This window comes from Mauremys mutica, chromosome 4 (genome assembly GCF_020497125.1).
Source record: "Mauremys mutica isolate MM-2020 ecotype Southern chromosome 4, ASM2049712v1, whole genome shotgun sequence".
NCBI lineage: Eukaryota > Metazoa > Chordata > Testudines > Geoemydidae > Mauremys > Mauremys mutica.
Window position 1 is genome coordinate 133,128,711 of NC_059075.1, and position 20,045 is coordinate 133,148,755.

Sequence of the window (20,045 nt, forward strand, 5' to 3'; positions counted from 1 at the left end):
TGGGTGTCTGTCTGTCTCTGGCAGGCGTTCAGCTGTTACCCTGCTGCTCTTTACCCCATTAGCCTTCTCCAGCAGCGGCTCCTCGACCCTGTTCCCCTTTGCCTCCTGAGCTAACGAGCTCTTGCCTGCGCCTACGCTCCCCTTGCAAGCTCCTGCACACCCATGGTCCCCAAAAAAACCCTGTCCCCCCACCCCGTCCCAGTGCAGCACTCACAACTGGGCGTGTGTGTGTGTTTGGGGAGCCGGGAAGCTACACAACAGCCGCAGCAGCCTCCCTCTCCATCCCTCCCCCTTCTCTTTGGCTAACTGCTCCAATTCTGTTCTCCTTATTTGGCCACACTGCTCCCAAAGAAGGGGGGTGTGCGGGTGGAGGACGGGGAGGGGGGAGCAGCGGGAGAGACTGGGTGACATCACGGGGCTCGGGGAGAGACAGAAAAAAAAGTTACTTTAAAAAAAAAAAAAATCCCTGCGCACTTGAACCAGCAGCTTGCTGCAGTTCCTTTAAAAGGAGATGTCTGTACTGGAGACCTCTCGCGCGCTCTCCCAGCCCCTCCGGGAAGCCTCTAGCTGAAGGAGACACCTCTGTTCTCAGCTCCCCACCAGCAGCAGCTGCCGCCAAACATGTTATTGCAAAACACAGAGCCTGCTCTGGGAGCTGGGCAGGAAGGGGGGAGCAAGAGGGGAGGTGAAGTCGCAGGCGCTGGCTTGAGGCCTGTCTGGCAGAACCTGTCTGGGGAGCAGAGCTTCCCCCGGGGGCCCTCGCGGGTGCTTTGCACCCTACGCGCAACACCCAGTGACCTTTCAGGGGGAGGGGGAGGGTCAGGCTTGTCCAAATAGACACATTGAACCAGAGTCCCAAAGCAAGACTGGGGGCTGAGGCTTTCAGAGCTGGGATCCGGGCACCTGGCCCCCATTCAGATCAAGAGGAATTGGGCATCCAAATCTCCTGGGTGCCTCCAAAAGTCTCTGCTGGGGATTTCAAACCCTGCTCCTGTCTACAGACTTCACGTCCAACTCTGCCCATTGAAGCCACTGGGGAGTTTAGCCTTTGTCGGGGGCAGGGTTTGGTGGCGAGGCCGACACAGGCTCTGTGGTGTTCTGTGGGGGGCAGTGACACCATGCTGAGGCCTCCCCCTCCCTTCCCTCCCCCCCCCCCCCGCATTGCCTGTGCTGCATCCTGCACTGAGGTATGACTACGCCGAAACACAGCAGGCCGGGGAGCTCCGAGGCAGCAGCGCAGCTTGCGAGTAGTGGGGTGGTCGTGTAACTAGCAAGGGGCTGCAGTGGAGCGATACCCACTTCTCCAATGCCCAGCATGTAGCAGCCCGGCGTTTCTCATGCTGGGGATCCCAACCCAAAAGGGGGTTGCAAGAGAGGCAGCTGCTGGCCAGGTGCCCAGCTCTGAAGGCAGCGCCAGCAGCAGCACAGAAGTAAGGGTGGCGTGGTATGGGTCATCACAGCCTGAAATATTTTCAAGGGGGATCACAGCAAAAAAAAGTTTGCGAACCCCTCTACCAGCCCGTATTCCAGGGGTTCTCAAACTGGGGATCGGGACCCCTCAGGGGGTCATGAGGTTGTTACATGGGGGGTCGCGAGCTGTCAGCCTGCACCCCAAACCCCGCTTTGCATCCAGCATTTATAATGGTGTTAAATATATAAAAACATGTTTTTAATGTAGAAGGGGGGGTCGCACTCAGAGGCTTGCTGTGTGAAAGGGGTCACCAGTACAGAAGTCTGAGAACCACTTCCATATTCCATCTCTGTTATTTTCTGTCTTTGCATGCAAGGTGGCAGAGAGCCCCTCCCTGCCATGTGCAATTACCCCTTGAGAGCCAGTCACTTGGCCGGTAAAGCCTTGCTCTCCTCTCTCGATATGGGTAGAAGAGGGATGCAGGGTTGGGGCTGGAGGTTCCTGGAGGGCAGGGCTGTGATCTGGGGCAGGGGACATGTTCCCGTCTCGGGGCTGGAGGTTTCTGGGGGCTGCGCTGTAATGTACCTCAGACCCATCTCTCCTCTGGCTCCAATAGTTTCTATAAGGGCGTTGCTGCCAGCTCTAGGACCCTTTTGTCTCACCTGACGGGAATACATTCACTGCTGGAACTTCCCCTCCCAGCCCCTATGTCCCCCTGCTCTTCTTGGCTGGTCGCAGGCAGTGCGCATACAGCTGGGGGCAGGATGTCAGGAGACGTCCATCACTGACCTTTGCTTTGTCCCCTCAGGTTGTCGAGTTGCCATTTTGGGCTCGGGGTCGGAGCCCAGAGCAGCCATCACAATAGCGTCCAACAGCTGGAACGCCAGCGGCAGCCCCGGGGAGGGGCAGGAAGATGGACAGGAGGGAATGGACAAGAGTCTGGACAATGATGCCGAGGGGGTGTGGAGTCCAGACATCGAGCAGAGCTTCCAGGAGGCACTGGCGATCTACCCCCCCTGCGGCCGGCGGAAAATCATCCTCTCGGACGAAGGCAAGATGTACGGTAAGTGAGACCAGGCCGCGCTTGGTTTTAGAAGGGATCCAGGCTTGACCCAATGGACACTGCAGGGGTGCCTGTGTGCCTGTTCAAACATCCGTCATTATGTTTCAGAGTGAACATCCGGTTACGATGAATAAGAGCAGCTCCCACCTCCCTTAGAACCAAACTCTGCCCCTGCATTCCCACTCCAAAGTCCAATTAAATTGAGAATACATCCCTTTGGTTATTATGTTTTGTCTCTGACTCCAATTCAGGGGTAGAGCAGGGAATTTCTTGGGTTTGCTGCCAGTGCGAGGTGGTGGGCTCTGTCGATGAAAGTCCTGTCTTTCCTCACAGAACAGGTGTAGCCTGACGGAAGTGTTGTGTGAGAGTCCGAGTGGGGATTAGGAGTGCCCAAGATGGCAGAAGCTGGGGGCTCAGGTTTGAAGTGCAAACATGAGGGAAGCCCAGACCTTGACTAGCAGAGCAAGTTGCATCAGGATTGAGGTCGATTGGCAGAGCTGCGTTGGGAGCCTATTGCTGGAGCAGCTGGGGATGTGGTGGGTGGGTCGGGACTGAGGTGCCTTGGGAGAGCTGTGTAGGGCGGGTTCTGCAGCACCTGAAGCTCTGACTTTCGGTCTCTCGCATCCAGTGGATGACTGAAATCACCCTGTGTCAGCCCCCGCGTTCTGACCTCATCTGGGTGACTGCTAGCTGGCAAGGGGAGTGGAGGGTGGCAGAGAGAGAGAGAGGGTGACCAGATGTCCCAATTTTTATAGGGATGGTACCGATTTTGGGGTCTTTTTCTTACATAGGCTCCTATTACCCCCTCACCGCCATCCCAATTTTTCACATTTGCTGTCTGGTCACCCTAGAGAGAGAAAGTAAAAGTGAGTTTCTGAGGGGGAATTGCTTCTCCAGGCTCAGCCCCCAGATGCCGCAAGCCTGGACGTCTCTGACACGAAGGCATTAGGAGCTCTTTGGATGAGCAGTGCCTTCCCTTCTGCCCCGTCACTTTCCAAGGCTTGGCCATTACTGTCTGCACATGGGGCACTAACCTAATATCTCAAGCACAGTATTCTGGGCTGTGTCCCTACCGGCCTGTGGGGAGCACGGAAAGGGAAGCCAAACTGGGGCAGGGGTGGTGGCCATCTTGTAATGGCTCAGACCTGTTGAGAAGTGTTGAACTCTGTTCCCCATGCTGAGGATCCACAGTTCCCTTGCACTCCCCAAGTCTCTGTCCCTCCCTCTGTGACATCTCTCCCTTCTCTCTCTCCCTCCTTCTCTCTGCTTTGCCTGACTGACTGGTTTGGTGAAGTTGCAGCCAGAGAGAGGCTCTGCACAGGGAGTCCACACGCCTGGGGCTGGGCGTGAAAGCTAGTATGTCTGGCCTCTTGTGCAGGTCACAACCAAGACACTTCCTTCTGCTTCCGAGGCTCCCTCGGCACTGCCTTTGGATTTGTGTTTTCAAACCACGGCTTGGCCTCAAAGTTCCCCCCCATGTCGATGGTTTCCCCAGCTCTGAATTTTTGGGGCCACCTGAGAGGAGCTAACCAAATTCCCAGAGCCCTCTCCTTGCCCCACGTCCCCATCAGAAGCCCCTCCACTTCCATTTCCAACCCAATAGGCCACATTCATCCAACAGAGTCATGGATTTGGCCTGGTGTCTCCCACTAGAACAGGGTCACCTTGTCAATACAGGGTCTGGCTGAGGAAGTCTGTACCCATGGATGGCTCTGGGGGAATGGGGCCCTCGTCTCTTGGGTTCAACTTTAAATACGTTATTGGTGTGACAAGATAGGCAAGTGTGGCCCAAGTCAGTGCATTCAGCATCTTCAGTTGGAAGCAGGAAGCCTCGTTGATACAGGAACCTGCCTCCGCCCATTGACGGTTCAGTGGGTTAGGATGCGGCGCCCACACTCTAGTTTCCATAGCTTTGTTGGCGTGACAAGCTAGACAAGTGCTTGCCTGAGTCGAGAGTGAGTCTGCGCCGAGGACAGGCCGGCAGTTAGAGTTCGGCTCAGATGGGTGGGGGGTGTCTTTGTTCAGTGAGTTGGGTGACTCTCAACCCAGTTCCTGGCAGGTGAGGTGTCCACATCAACACTTCACCATCGAAAATGGCACCTTCGCGGGTGTTGTCAGCAGTGAGGCTGTTGAAACTCGCCTCCCCTCGAGGGGGTCCTTCCAATGCAGACGCGGGACGCGCCTGCCCTGCTGCTGGCAGTGCTGCGCCTGCCCTGCTGCTGGCAGTGCTCTGCCTGCTCAGGGGTGTCAGTCTTTAGGGCTGTCAGTCCAGGACTCTTCTCCAGCACTATAAGGAAGTCCGACCCCATTTCCGGCATCTTCTACTGAGATCTCTCAAGTCCCAACAGCTCAGCACAAGGTTGGACTTGCTCAGTGCTTGGATGAAAAACCTCCAAGGAAACCCAGGGAGCTGGTGAGAATGGCACCAGTATTTCAGCGCAATGCGAGAGAGGGGATATGCTGCTGGAGCGGGGCCTTTCTAATGAAATGGACAATAGAGATTTAAACCCCCTCAAACCGTTCTGGGCTTTCTGCCTCCCTCGCTGCTGGTCACTTGGGCTGTGTGTAAACACATGTCTCCTCCTCCTCCTGCTCCAGGCTGAATGCTCCTGTGATGTCACAACTCTGTGTTTGTGACCTCAGACCTGTCTCCATGGGGATGGACTGTCATATCATAAACACTGCGTTACGACCTCAGAGGATGACTCATGGAGGTCGGGGGGAACACTGTCTAATGGTTAAAGTGCAAGACTAGACTTCAGGAGGACTGGGTTCTGTTCCCAGCACTGCCACCAACTCTGCCTCGGTTTCCCCATCCTAATAATAGGGGGAATACCTACCTTACACTTAATGTGTTAGTGTCTGTAAAGCACTTTAGAATCCTGGGAGGATGCTAGAGAAGGGCTAATGATTTAGGATAGTTATATATTGATCATATTCTGAGAAACTGGGCACAGCTCTTACACCCGATCGGAACTGGCCAGACATGTCTTTGTATTAATCCCTCGGGAATCAGCACTGAGCTGAAGGGAATTGCAGACGGCTGGTAATGCCTTACCTCTCTCTCTAGTTGCAAAAGACTCTAAAACACCTGACCAATTGGGCACAGAGCACCCACGAAATGCAGCCACCTCTGGGGAGCGGGACAGTCGCCAGCACACTGCACGAGTTTCTTTTTAAGTTCTTCCCTAAGCATTGGCCATTCCATTAACAGCTCCCCTCCCCTTGCACTGGTCTCGCTGGCTCTCCGTGCCTCTCCCCCTGTTCTCAGATCTTCCTGCAGCAAAGCAAGACTTCTCCCCACCCCTGCTCCCAGGATTCGGGGCCACCCAAAGAGACGTGCTTCACTACACCGCCTTTCAGCCCTTGCACCCCTGCTCCTCACTCATGCCACCCAGCAGGGGCCCTTCTAGCCCAGGGCCTCGGGGATGGAGGCTGGGGAGTGCGGGGATTCCAAAGCGGGTGCATTTTTTGGATTTCTCTGGGAATAGTTGGAGTGCCGCTGGGGAGCTTGGCCTCCACTCAACAAACCCAAGTGTGCAAACTGGTTTTTCCAGCCCCTGGGAGACATCTGGTAGTTGCTTAAAGAGACAGCAGCCCAATTCTGCTTTCATCTTCCATGCTGCTGCACTTGGTACAGAAACTCATTTTCACCTTCTCTCGCTGTCTGTCCCCCGCCCCCCCCCACACTTTTTCTCTGTGTCACCCTCTCCCTCCCGCTCTCTTTTGTAGGCAGTGTTTAGAACTGGGGGCAGGGCTGCGGGGAACCTTCCTAGTCTCCCTCCTAGAGGAGAGAGCAAGGAGGGGTCTGTTGAACCGAACATACGGTGGGCCCAGGTCTGCGTCTGGTCTGGGAGGGAGCTCAGAATAGCTGGGCGAACTCATAGTCCTTGGGCACCCAAGTCCACCAGCAGGAGTATGGCTTGGGGAGGCTGTGAGCTTCCCTACCCCAATCCTAGTTCTTCTGTGAGAGGAGGGATTGAAACCGCCATGACCCTTGCCTCTGATCTTTAAATCGTGATGTGAGGACCTCAGTAACGCAGCCAGAGGTGAGGGGTCTATTACAGGAGGGGGTGGGCGAGATTCTGTGGCCTGCAATGTGCAGAAGGTCAGCGTAGATGATCATAGTGGTCCCGTTCTGGCCTTCAAGTCTATGATCTGCGTGGCCTTAAATGACTCCCTGTGTTTGTGCTCCCCCCATTTGCCTGGTGGGGCTGTTGACCCCTTCCGTGGGCATTATTTCCAGCCTGTATGAATGTCCTCTGCGGCCCCCTGACGAGAAACCCCATGGAGAAGCTGAGGATCTCCATGCTGGAATAGTGGAAGCAATGGCAAACGAGTCATTGGCCATGCAGAATCCAGGGTCCTCCCCATAGGGAAAGGGCTTAGCTCACACCTGGCATGGGTTCTCCAGGCCACACAGCCCCAGAGGGTCTCTCAGCCATGACCAGAGGGAGACTAACCCCAGCAGAGCCAGGGAATCCCACCTCCCCCACTGTTTATCTGGGAAAAGGGAGTGTTGTTCATCTAGTGTTACCCCATTGCCTTTTGTTCCTGCCCAGCCTGCTTACCTCCCAGTACTCCAGTATCCCACTAAGAGAATACTCTAGTATTCGATAGCACAAGCCCCAGACTCGTCATTGTAACCAGTAACGTTGTGGACCATCATGACAGAATTCAGTAGTATTTTCTTCTCTGAGGATTTCTGCAGTAACATCCTCTCCCAACAGCTTACATGAGTCTCCTTACGGTATTGCTGGCCGTTGTTTGTTAGCTGTATTACAGTAGTACCTAGAGGTCCCAGACGAGACCGGGAACTGCGTTGTGCTAGGCAGTATGAAGCGATCCCTGCCCTGAAACGCTTGCAATCCCCTGCTGTAGCGTTCTTTCCTTGGGGATGCCACTGTGCTCTGACGGGATGAGAGCTCTTGCCGGTGATGGACCAAGACAGGACATGGTGGGGCATTCTGTAGCTTCCCTTGACGAGGGCGAGGGCTTCTCCAGCCCACCAGCATGGCTGTCTATCCAGACAGGCATTAGAGATGGGATTCTCCAGGGGGATCCTGGAGCATTGTAGCTCTGGCGCTGCACTTGAGGGGTAGGGGTGCTCTGATTGCAGAGGGACTGAGCTTCCAGCCACTGGCATAGAGGCTGAGGGAAGCAGTGGAAGGGGGGCAGCCTTGACCTATGGTAACCTCTAGCATTTGAATGGTGGCCAGGCTATGAGCATGGGATGATAGTGGAGGGCTGGGGTTTGTCAGGCAAGGGGTGTCTCTCTCTCTCTCAGGGTTGTTGCCAGGAACTCAGGGAGCCTGCGCCTTGCCCCCAGACAGCAGGTGTAACTTGAGTTGGACTCGGCCAGGGCTGGTATGCTGTGGCGCGCGGATTGGCTGGAAGGTTGTCCCACTAGGTTATTTTTAACAGAGCAGTCCAACTGGTTCACGTGGTGGTGTCAGGGGAGAGGAATTTGGGGAATGTGGTAATTTGGAGGAGGGACGTGCCCTCCTAGAGGGAATGGCACAACCTCTGGTGAATCACGGGGCTGGGACAGCCCTGCAAGGCCTGCTGGTACCAGAGAGAGAGAGAGCACGACCCTTAGCTACCTGGTACCATAGAGACGGGGAGGGGGGGCATGCACGGGGGGGGGCCTTCCCGCTGTTCCCAGAGACAGACACACACAGACTTAGCTACGCAGGTACCATAGAGACAGTGGGGCCCACACACAGCTGTCCTGCTGGTACCACACACAGGGAGCAGAGAATAGGGTTGGTGTGTGCTAGTACCAGAAAGAGAGACACGCAGCTCCATGGTACAGCAGAGGGTGTGTGTGTACACACCCACACCCACACCCACACCACCCCCTATGCAGAGGGAGGAGAGTTACCCACAGTTCACCACAGAGTGGGGGGCACAAGGGAGAACTGACACATGCTGTTAAAATAGAGGTGAGGGGAGAGGACAGGGTGTGAGAGACACACACACAGACCCGCTCACAGCACTTGGGGAATGATGACCCCTTGAGGCTTCTGCAAACTTCCAGAGCAGCTGGAAGAGGCTCCCACCGTGCAGGGAACCCTGCAGTGGCGGGGCCGAGGGTGTGCTGTTAATACCCGCAGAAAATAGTCCAGTGCCCCACGCCCATAGTGTGCCAGCTGTGCCGTGCCCCACTGCGGGGCGTGGGCTGCCCCACATGGCCGCGCTGTGTTTGTAGTTCCTTCAGCTGTGCTCAAGATTGGGAGGATGGTGGGGATGGAGGAGAACTGGTGTGTCCCCACAATGGGAGGGCAGGAAATACAATCATCTCACATTGGCCCACTCCACTCTGCAGTCCTCCCCTCCCGGCAGGGTCCTACGGTACATTGTAGGAACTGTAGGACGCCTACTGACCCCAAAGCCCCTCTCCTCCACCGTGGTCACTTTTTCTTCTTTTCTTGTCCTCCTTTCTTCACCCCCCTCTTCCTCTCCTCTTTGCCCCCGGGCCTCTATGCTCAGCGCTGCCCTCTCCTCTCTCAGCGTCTCCTCCCTTGCCACCCTCTGTCCAGATCCAGGGATCTTCAGGGTTATCTCCATTGCCCTCACACACACCCTGCCACCCCTTTCCTGCTTCCCCTCAATGCCTTCCACCATGCTGTGGGGCCAGGCCTGCCGGGAGTGCAGCCTCTTCAGGCCACTAGGCCTCCTTGCTGCTACCTCCTAGGCCCGGGCCCACCATGACTCTGGATCCTTCAGGTCTCTTGTCTCCCAGGTCCCGGCCTAGCTGTAACCCCCAGGCTCTTGTGCTCTGACAGCTTGCCAGGGAGTCAAGATTGAGATCCACGCTGCCAGGGTGAGCAGGCAGGCTGGGTGGGCACCTGCCACGTACTTCCAACAGCACCTCTCCAGGGCACAGCTAGCCTTGGGCGCCATTCGCACCTTGTGAAGGGAACGGTGCAGAGGCCGAGGGAAGTGGCGTCTGGGGCCCTCCTGGGGTGAGAGGCCCCAGGGCGAGGGTGGAAGGAGCAGACCCCAGACCCCAGGGGTGAACAAGAAGGAAATGGCTGCGGCAAGCCAGGTACTTCGCAGTTGTTCCCTGATTACTCTCCTTGGGCTGCGTTTATGTCTAATGTGCAGTTTGCAGTGGAGAGGCTGCGAGGGAAAATGCATTGAACAGTGCCAACACCCCCCCCCCCCCGTGGGGATCAGCCTCACCGGGCCCCTCAGATAGCACCCCGAGACCAACAGTGGAAGGACTGGGGAGGGGCTGAGGGCTGGAATCTTCTCTTCTCCCTCACATCTTTGGGGTAGCCCAGCAGGTACAGACAGGTCAGGCTGGGCCTCGGCCCACCTGATTCTGTGTGGCTAGAGACTAGGAACCAGAGTCCCTGGTTGTGGGCGTTTATGGGAATGCAGGATTAGCTACAGCTGCCTTCTAAGGGGAAGTAGTCCAGCCATCCCCTGTGGGGGCCAGTGTTAACCCAGGGCGCGGGGAATCACTCCAGCTGTTCCCTGTGGGGAGCCCCATTACTCCCAGGCAAGCTTGCCTGTGTGTGTGAGGGAAGAGCGGCTGAGTGGATGGGCCACTGGACTGGAACTCAGAAGACAGGAGTTCTATTCCTGTGCTGCTGGGTGACTTTGGGCAAGTCACTGCCCCGTTCTTTGTGCCTCAGTTTCCCCATCTGTAAAGTGGCCTCACAGGGGAAGTGAGGACTGGGTGAGTGCGTGCTCCAGGGGCAAAGGGAGGGATCTGTCCCACCCCTGTAAGGGGTTGCACACACCCCTTTCCCCCCCAAGGGACATGGTCCCTGCTCCAGCTGCTCTTTTGGAGGGAGCATTGTTACTCCCGCGTATGGAGCCTTCCTTCTCTTGCTCTCCCCGGGAGGCATGGGACGCAGCTGACCCAGCGCAGCACCTGGCGCTGTCTGTCGCCGTGTTGCTGGCAGAATTGCAGAGGCGTGAGGAGGGGGCGAGGGGAGCTTGTGCTTCTTCCCTTACAGTGTGAGGCCTGTTCGGAGAGCCCCTCCCCCTGCCCCCAGAAGGCGCGGGGCGTCGGCGCTGCGACAAAAGTTGTTTGGCTTTTTTACTCTTTTTTTTTTTTTTTTTTTTAAATCCTAAACTAGCTCCAAGGGCATTATGACTAGCTCCAACCACCACCATCTGGTCCATTAAAATAAATCTGGCGTGCTTCCCCACCCCCACATCGGTTGGGGGTGGGGGAGGGGGGAAGGAGAGAGAAGAAAGCTCCCAGCTGCTCTGAGGTTTGAATTTAGATTGGCCACAGCTGGCCTGTAAAATGTGGAGCAAAAGCTCTTCTGCTTCGGATTAGGCCGAGGATGTCGGGCAAGGCTGTTTAAAAGGCCAGTGCTCCTGGAAATGCGGATTGGGCCATGGGGAAAATTTTGGGGGTTGCCAATGTTGGTTACCTCTGAACCCAAATCTCGTGCCGTGCTCTTCGCCCATTTCCGCAGGCTCACTGGCCTCCTGCTGCGGCCTGCAGAGTTCCCAGTTTCCCTCCCAGGAGGAGGGGAGGGGTGTCTCCGAGAGCAGTGATCCCAAAGCGCCAGGTTCCCGGTGGAGCGAGCGCAGAAAGCTCTCCTGCCATTCTTGGCGGTGTCCTCCAAGAGCGGAAGGGAAGGACTCCCGTCCCACAGAGGCGATGGGAGGAGTTTCTGGGTGTCCCATGTCTGCGCCCAGCTCTCTGGTCGGCACAAACCGCCCACCATTTGGTGCGTGCTGTCAGTCGGAACGGTCCCCTCCATCGTGGTCATTTCATTGTGTCCTGGCCCCTCTCTTCCCATCAACGCTGTCACTGGGGCCCTCACAGACCCTTCCAGCCTGCCCCACCAGCTGGCTCAGTCTGGCCTTGACAGCTGCCAGGACAGCACCCCCTTCTGGCAAAGCCTTGTCACTTCACCTGTGGCTTGGAGAGAAACCTTGGTTAGGTCAGGGCTGGGGTGTTTTTGGACTAGGGAAGAGAAGTGTTTGGGTGTCAAGGACGGGGCAAAGGACCTGGCAAGATGCTCCTGCTTTGATCTTGTTCTTCCTCTTTGGCTTGCTCTAGGTCGCAATGAATTGATAGCGAGATACATCAAGCTCCGGACGGGGAAAACACGGACGAGAAAACAGGTAAAAAAAAACCAAAAACCTGCTTTACTTTATTTGAAGAAAGGGTCCGAGCGCGAGACCTTTGGCCAATAGACTCGGCCTCAAGGACAGTGCTGGGAGTCTGGCGCCCTTCGCTCGGCTTGTCGTCGCGCCCTGGGAGGATGAGGAAGGACTGTGTGGACTAGCAGGCAAAGCCCAGGGCAGAGTCTAGATGCCTGGGTTCCACTTCCAGCTCTGCTGCTGGCTTGCTGCGCGTCTCGCGTTTCCCCTCGCTGTGCCCCCTTTTCCCCGTCCGTGCAATGAGGATTACGCTGAGCTGCGTCACAAGGGGGGTTATGGGGCTCGGACACGGCTCGCTGGGAGCTGCTATAGCCCAGCAAAGGGAGGGATACTGATTGTTGAGGATCTCCACCCCACCCTTATCGGATGCTTGAGGTCCGGGAACTGATCTGTTCCGGCACAGTCGTCTTATCTCCTCTGGTGGGCTTCAGCTCGCTGGGCCGGCGGGGCTGGGTGAGCCTCCTGTATGCTGCACCTGCCTGGTGTGGCACGGCCAGCTAGAGAGGGATGAGTCTGCTGCAGCCTTGGCTAATGGCCTCTTTTAGCTGAGGCAGGAGAGGCTCCTGTGCTAAGATCCAGCAAGTTCCCGGCTGCTGTCGTCCCACCGTGAGGCGTCAGAACACCTGGCGTTTGGGATTCAGTTGGGATCGGCACGCCGGTGTGTGCCTGCGTAGCCCAGCCTCGCCCATCCCTGAGCCTCGTGAGAGTCCCGGTGGGCCCAGCCACGTCCCAAGAGCAGCCCTCTGCATGGGGCAGCGACATGCCTGCCTCCCCTCCTGGGGGGAGCTGTGATGGCGAGTGTGGCATGGGAAATGTTATTTGAACCTTCAAAAGTCATTTGATTTGGCTTGTGATTGGGCCGAGGGCTCATGGGATCTTCCTGTTTTATACACGCCCGGCCCTATCGCTTCTGGTGGAATCTGGGCCTGAACCCAAACACCTCTAGATTCGCACCTGGATCTGGATTGGGCACCTGTCCCCTTTCCTTCTACAGGCCAGCCTCCAGCTCTGAATGGTCACTGGCATGTTTGAGATCTCTAGCGAAATCCTGAATCTTTCATCCCCTCTTCTTCTAGATCCAGCTCTAGAGTCCCTCTCTGCCAGTACTCTTTACCAGGACAGGGGGTGCTTGTGTAACCCAGGTGCACTAGAATACTGTCCTGTCAGCCGTGGGCATGGGCAAAGAGCTCTCTCCCACCCCCACCAGAAGCTTGGGCTGTTGTGGCGGGAGAGTCATGGAGCTCCTTGTTCCCACCTGCATCCCCTCCCTCCGGCCAGCCCTGTGCTCCTTGCCCCCATGCATTGTATTGGGTGAGGTGTGCAGAACTGGGGACTAGAACCAGGGCAGCACTGAAAATCAGCTGGCAGCGAATCACACCTGCTGTGGGAGCTCTGGGGTGTTACCTGCCTCATGGGACCAAAGGAGTAGGAGTCCTGTATCCACTTCCACGCCTGTGTCTGTGAGTGCTTCTGGACCAGTCCAGGGACGGAGCTGATTGTCCATAAGCCGTGGAGAGGATCTTTCCATTTGCAACAGGTCCAGTTGCCAACAGCCGTCCCGCTGCTCCCCATGCTTGAAACTCCCTCTGGCTGTGTCCAGTGCATGCTCCGTGATGGGATTAGAACAGCAGGTCACCGGTGCTGTGACTGGCTGTGGTTTGTAGCAGGGTTCCTGCCAATGCGAGGGGGAAAGGATCTTGGAAATCTGACTGCCGCTCGCCCGTTTGCTCCTCCCAGCCTGTGACAACACGTAGCTCTAGACTGGCTGGCAAGAGGAGCCACGATGGGGGGCAGGACAGTCTAATGAACTGGGATTTTGGAGACAAGGGTTCGATCCCCAGCTCAGACACAGACACCTTGTGCAAATCATTAATCTATCCTTGTGCCTCAGCTCCCCATCTGTAAAAGGGGATAATAGCACTGCCCTGCCTCCCAGGAAGGATAAAATCCTTCAGTGATTGCTACTGCATTGATGGGGGCAGTATAAGCACCATAGTTTGGCTGATGGATTGTAAGGTGCTTGGATCCTATGGGCGGGAGGGCTGTTTAGGTATGTGGATAGACGGAAGACCACGTTGGCTCCGTGCAGTAGAACTTTTCCTCTGCGTTAAAGCTTTGAAATGATCCCTTGAAAACTTATCTGGGCTTAGCGGTAGGGGCGGGAGGGCAGAGGCAGATGCCACTCGAATGGATGAATAGAGGGGAATTTTGTTATGGAGCGTGCAGCCCTCACTGGGTCCCTCTGGAGGCAGAGGTGTGACCCAAGAGCAAACTGAACCTGGTGATCACTATCAGAAATGTGTTCGGGGTATCTCGATGCACAGCAGACAGACTCTGCGCTGGAGAAGCAGCCAAGGGGCTGGGACTAGTTGCAAGAGAGCAGGATGTAGGGGCGCTGATGGTCAGAAGGGAGCGTGTGGGGAAATGATACCACATTGCTGCACAGATGAGGCCAAAATTTCCAGCTCTGGGTGACCCAAGAGAGGTTCCTACCTCTATATTCAGGGTTCTGAATAGAAAACATCCTGCACGACACCGTCAAAAGACGAGCCTGGAGACTTAAATTCATAGCTCTGGTGGACTTAATAAAGACCCCGGATTTATGGCTCGTTACAGCAACCTGTAACCCACTAAGCCTCCTTTGTCCTAGGACTATAGAGATATGCAGTGCTCACTTCCCCTTGAATGGTCTCTTTAACCTACGTTAAGTGCGTTTCTGTTTCACCTTGTGTTTAGCTGTGATGCTCGAGTACGTTTCCCAGACCAGAATCAGAGCTCTGGGTGCTTGAAAGTTTCTCTCACCAGCAGAAGTTGGTCCAGTAAAAGATATCACCTCACCCCCCTGGGACCAATACAGCTATAATGACACTGCACACACCTGATTTTCCAAGGTTTACAGCTCTCATTGACCTGAGTGAGGGTTGTGGATTCTCTGGAAACCAGCCACCTTTTATTTAGGTCCCTATCTTTAGATGCCCAGACTTGGAGCTTGTCTACACTTGACAGCACTTCAGTGTAGACGCTCAGTGATGCCAGGGATTCTCCTGCCGGCATAGTTAATCCATAAGAAGGGCCAGACTGGGTCAGACCAAAGGTCCATCCAGCCCAGTTTCCTGTCTTCTGATAGTGGCCAATGCCAGGTGCCCCAGAGGGAATGAACAGAATAGGTAATCATCAAGTGATCCGTTCCCCGTCGCCCATTCCCAGCTTCTGGCAAACAGAGGCTAGGGACACCATCCCTGCCCACCTCCCCGAGAGGCAGTAGCTAGGTCAATGGAAGAATTCTTCTGTCTGTCTAGCACTGTCTGCACCGGGGTCAGGTGGGCATAACTACATCACTCGGGGGATGGATTTTTCCCAGCCCTGAGCGATGTAACTTGGTCGACTTCACTTTTTTGAGTGAACCTGGCCCTGAAAATTTTTGCCTGTGTTTTTCCTCCTCTTTACGCAGCACAATTCACAGAGATGTGGGGGAGCCTGCTGGAGTCTGTTCTGGCTCCTGCATCTTCCCTGGAATGATTCGCTATGCTGCAACTACAGGGCCAGATTCCGCCTAGCAGAACCTCACAGGGTTGGCACAGCCATGTGGAAGGGCAGAATTTGCCTTTCACAAACTCCCTCCCTGACGGTGACGCACGAGAAGGAAGGAGCCCGGGCTGAGCGTGCAAGGCTGGCATTTAGAGAAACCATCTCTTTCTTGGTTAGATGGGCCCCCTTTGCAGAGAACCACCAAGCGCTAATAGCCTTGGCATCCACAGCACCATTGGTTGCAGAGTTAAAACCAAACTGCAAAGTGAAACAAGAGGGGTGTGCTCACGGGGCACGTGCCCACTCTATGGGCCAGATCCTAGGCTGGCATAAACTGGCGTAACGTTTACACCAGCTGAGGATCTGGCCCGATATTTTTGGCCACTGTTGCTTGCGTTCCATAGGAGGAGTGCTAGTTCTCAGGAGTCTCCACTGACCCCCAGGCTGGCCCCGTGTATCTCGAACACTCGGCGCGCTGTTGTCACGCAGCGCAGTGCAGGATCATGTCTTCATTCTCTTTGTGTTTTCCTTTTTGAACGGCTTGGCGGGCCCTAGGTGTCCAGCCACATACAGGTTCTAGCTCGGAAGAAGGTGCGGGAGTACCAGGTTGGCATTAAGGTACGTTGGAGACCCTGCCCATGCGTCCGTGGTGTGTGAGCATGGGGCAGCCCCTCTCCTTCCTCTCCTCTGCTCTGGTTGACGGCTCTGCTGTTTTCCCCTCTCCTTCTGCTTTCTCTCTGCAGGTCTCTAGCCACTTGCAGGTTCTAGCCAGACGGAAATCTCGCGAGATTCAGTCCAAGCTGAAGGTACGCGCTCCTCGGCTTCCTCCCACCTCCCGCTTGCCCCCGAGCAGTGGCCGTGCTGACGACTAACACACTCAGCTCTGTGGTGTGCCGCTTTCTCTTTCCTTTTTATGTCTTTCCCCCACTCCCTTCGTTCCTGGAACCAGACGCTCCTTGGGGAAGGGTTGGCAGGAAGAGACTGCAACAGGATCTCTCCAGCTGGAGAGGTCTAGCTAGGAAGCTCCTGAGGTCAGTTAGAGGCCTCCCTGGAGAACCTCCTCCCATGCACCCTTTGCAGGATGGTGAGCCCTGTGCCCACGTTGGGACCTGCTGTGCACAGAGTGGGGAGGGCAGGGTTGGTAGGTTGCAAGGGCTGGCCAGAGCCTGTGCATCCCAAAGGCAGTAACATAGCAAGCAAGGGCCTTAGGCTTTCCCCTTAGTGCTCCTCCTCCTCCCCACAAGCTCCTGCACTGGGCAAGGCTCTGCGTGTTTCCCTGTATCTGGGAGGGTCAGGGCCTCCCCCAGGCTGCAAAGATGCATCATAAGTTCACCACTGCAGGACCGTGAGGGAGCAGTGCAGGCTGCAGCCTAACCTAGCCAGGTGCTGCTCCAGACTAGTGAGCTAGGGGGTGAGGACAGCACACTGGGCACCTCCCCAAGGGCAGGAATGAGATGCAGAGCCCACCCCTGTGCCTGAGGCTGGGGGCCCAAGGCAATGCTCCCCCAGCAGATGCTGACTCTCATGGGTTGGTCCCATGCCCGTGCGGGGTGATGCTGTCCCTGCTGATTCTAGTGCACTCGGGCTGCGTGGGCCACCTGGAATAACTCAACGCTGGAAGGTGTCGGGGTGCTCAGGCTACAGGGCCCACACACTGTGACGCTGACCCCCGCCCCTCCCCATAAGGAGACATGTGGGTGTTGGGGCCTGTGCTTCTAGTCTGTAGGGGAACAGTCGGACTGTGGGACCAGCACAGGGAGATGCCAGGTGGGGGATGTTTGAACCACAGGGCTCATATGGTGGGACATACTCGCTAGTGCAGGGATGCTCAGCCAGGAGCTTTGGGGCTTCCCATGGAGACCCTGCTCCAGTTCATTCTAGCTGCCTAGAGGTCAGGCTAGGGATCCAGGAGCCAAGGGAGCAGAGCAAGGATAAAACTGGAATGTTGTCTCTTCTCTGGTTGGCTTTTCTTTCTCTCCTTCCCTCTTTCTTAGTGGAGTTTGACTAACCTTTCAGTAACTGTTTCCACTGTGTGTTCTCTGTATTGTGGTTTGCTGGGTGCCAGAGGCACATGTGGGTGGGGTGGGGTGGGGTCACAGGGCAGGGTGCGGGGAGGGGTTTTGCAACTGAAACTGAAATTAAAGTTCTCATCAGGACATTCCTCCTTTTGTGGTTGTCGTTCATTTTGTATTGTGGGAGCCGCACCATCGGGGCCCCATTGTGCCAGGCACAGCACATGTGCACACGCTTAACTAAAAGACCCTGCCCTGAAGAGCTTGAGTAGGAGACGAGAGACAACAGGTGGATGCCGCAAACAGAGGGGACGAACACACCATAATAGTGCAATAACTATGATTAGCCTGCACGGCGCAGGGGCCACTCCCAGGTGGCGGAGAAATCTCGCTGCTGGTCCATATGCATTTGTTTGTTCCAGTGCCCTCTGTCTTCCTGTCCCATTTAACAAGTCCCTGTAGAATTTAATAGGGAATTTTGCCCCTACTGTAGAGTCTACAGGATTGTTCAAAAGAACCTAGAGAGAGGATCTGGCTCGCTGTTAAATTCTAGTATAGGGTTTGGGAGTCATTTCTATAGGTCCCTATTAAATTCCATCTGACTCTTCCATAAGGACTGTAATTCCTCTGGCCCGTGGGCAATTTTGGAAGGGCCAATAGGGCCTATGTGTGGAACAGCCATATCTCCATTTTGGGATCCTCTTTTTAATACAGCCAAGTCCGACTGCCTTTTGGTTCTCTCTACGCCTCAAACGTGTGTCCGTGCACGTAGCTCTTAGACGCTACAGGACTGTGTAATATTGATTTTTAAAATACATCCATCTCCTGAGTCTCTGGGGGCTCTTAAAACTGGTTCAAAATGAATCGGCCGATCAAGCCTCAAGTTAAGCTCTGAGGAGGAAAAGCAATATATGATCTGATGATCAGGGCATGCATACGTAGTAAGTACACTAGGAGAGTGGTTCTCAAACTTCTTTTACTGGTGACCCCTTTCACACAGCAAGCCTCGGAGTGTGACCCCTCTTATAAATTAAAAACATTTCTAAATATATGTAACACCATTATAAATGCTGGAGGCAAAGCAGGGTTTGGGGTGGAGGCCGACAGCTTGTGACCCCCCCCATGTAATTACCTCGTGACCCCTGAGGGGTTCCGACCCCCTGTTTGAGAACCTCTGCACTAGGATGACCACAGATGCGCTGGGAAAGATTGCAGAACCCTCTGTTCCTGCTGAGTGAGCCAAATAGTTATTGCAAAAAGGAAACCTTGCTCCTTTTTCCAGTTGCCTCATATAAACACACATGTCTAGGGACAGATTATCTAGTGCTCCACACCCAGTGTGCACCCACCGCACTGAGCCCTTCTGAAAATGTGGCCACTTCCTTAGAGGCCCGAATGGGAGCTCAGCTCTTGAGGTCCATGCAGTTTGGAGAGAGAGAGATGAGCTGCTGATACAAACGCACACATCGATTTCCTGGTTTTAATCCTCTCCTTCCTATGGCTCCTTCCCAATGTCCCTGGAGCTGAGCATGATAAGCAGAGGTTATTTTTGATGCCTGTTTTCTCATTTCACTTTGCCAGCTTTAAAACTTGTAAGAGGTGGCGAATGGGAAAGTCTTGAAGATATTAAAAACTCAGAAGATCCACTAACCCAAATGAGGTTCTATGTGCAGGCCTGGAAATTCTCAAATCAATCCATCGTAAAACAGCTGAGGATCATTTCCTCAGACGCATCCCTTTAAATCTCCTCTACCCAGCACTCTTCCCGCTCCTCTCTCCACTCAGATCTACATGTGCACAGCCACTCAGTTCACAACCAAATACATGGTTTCCCCCATCACCTCCCCCAGTATAAAAATGGTTCCAGCGCCGCTGTTCGCATACAGCCAGGCACTCCTCATTCCCTGCCTTTCAGTTGTGTGCACGTATAGAACCAGGCGTGCCTCCGCTGCTGGAGCATATGTCACGCACGTACATGTGTGTGCTGGGTAAGATTACTTCATGCCCAATCAGCCCCTGGCTCACTATTCTTAGCTTCACGTACTAGTGCAGCCTATTCTGGTATTTCATGGCGGCCCGTGCACTATTCAGTGGTGCCTAACTGAGAAGAGGTTACCAGCCCGCACGGATCTGTTGTACCCATTCACACCCTGGCGTCCCACATACCCAGATTGCCAAGCAGGGTCGTAAACACAGGGAGACCAGGTCCATTAGAAACCACCCGGGTTTAGATTTGGTTTGTTTCCAAAGTCAGACCCATCTTCCCTTGGTTCTTCAAAGGGTCAGTATGTTAATGACTCCTATAAGGGTGCAGACGTGCCTCTGCTCTGGGATTGTTGCAAACATACTAACCGTTGCTATTCCTTTCTTTTATGTACAGGCCATGAACTTGGTAAGTAGTGCTTGAGTTTGCAGTTACTTTCTTTAACTGTCTCTTTATCCTTTTAATATTCCCTGGCCCTCTCCCATAGACAGAGACCCCCCCCCAAGAAAAAGTCCCTGGTATCAGTGATTCAGTGCGGGGGTAGGGGGTGGTGTTTTCTCTCTGAGTCAGAACCCAGACAGTGCTGCCAAGGGTGCCCTCTCACACGTGAGATTTAAAACCGAAGCCCTGGCCACTTGTGCTCAACAATTCCTTGGGATGTTGATGTGAGCAAATTCCAGTCTGGGCGGTTTCTGTTCTCCTTCCCAAGTTCCCCCTGCTGTTTCATTGACTGCATTATTCTCCGTGACTTCCTGTCCTAAACACTTGTGTAGCAATGCATGGCAATGATAAACAGCTGCCACGCTCCACCCCAGAGGTGGCTGAATCACAGGGGCAGTTGAAGGGATCCCTTTGTGTGTATAGATCCAGTTTGTAAAGCGCATTGGGCTCCTTTGGGCTGAGGGG

At 55.0% G+C, this 20,045-nt stretch overlaps 1 protein-coding gene across 3 annotated transcripts in view; it reads left to right on the forward strand.

Moving 5' to 3' along the window:
* Nucleotides 1–20,045, forward strand: part of TEAD3 (TEA domain transcription factor 3) — a 58,096-nt gene that overhangs the window by 24,399 nt on the left and 13,652 nt on the right. The window contains exons 2-6 of one of the 3 annotated variants that reach the window (XM_045013797.1): nt 2,220–2,474; nt 11,512–11,576; nt 15,699–15,761; nt 15,887–15,949; nt 19,536–19,547. In XM_045013797.1, coding sequence (XP_044869732.1) covers nt 2,339–2,474; nt 11,512–11,576; nt 15,699–15,761; nt 15,887–15,949; nt 19,536–19,547 — 339 coding nt within the window. In that variant the 5' untranslated portion in view covers nt 2,220–2,338. The remainder of the gene's footprint in view (nt 1–2,219; nt 2,475–11,511; nt 11,577–15,698; nt 15,762–15,886; nt 15,950–19,535; nt 19,548–20,045) is intronic. The other 2 variants (XM_045013799.1, XM_045013798.1) reach the window with 2 other exon arrangements.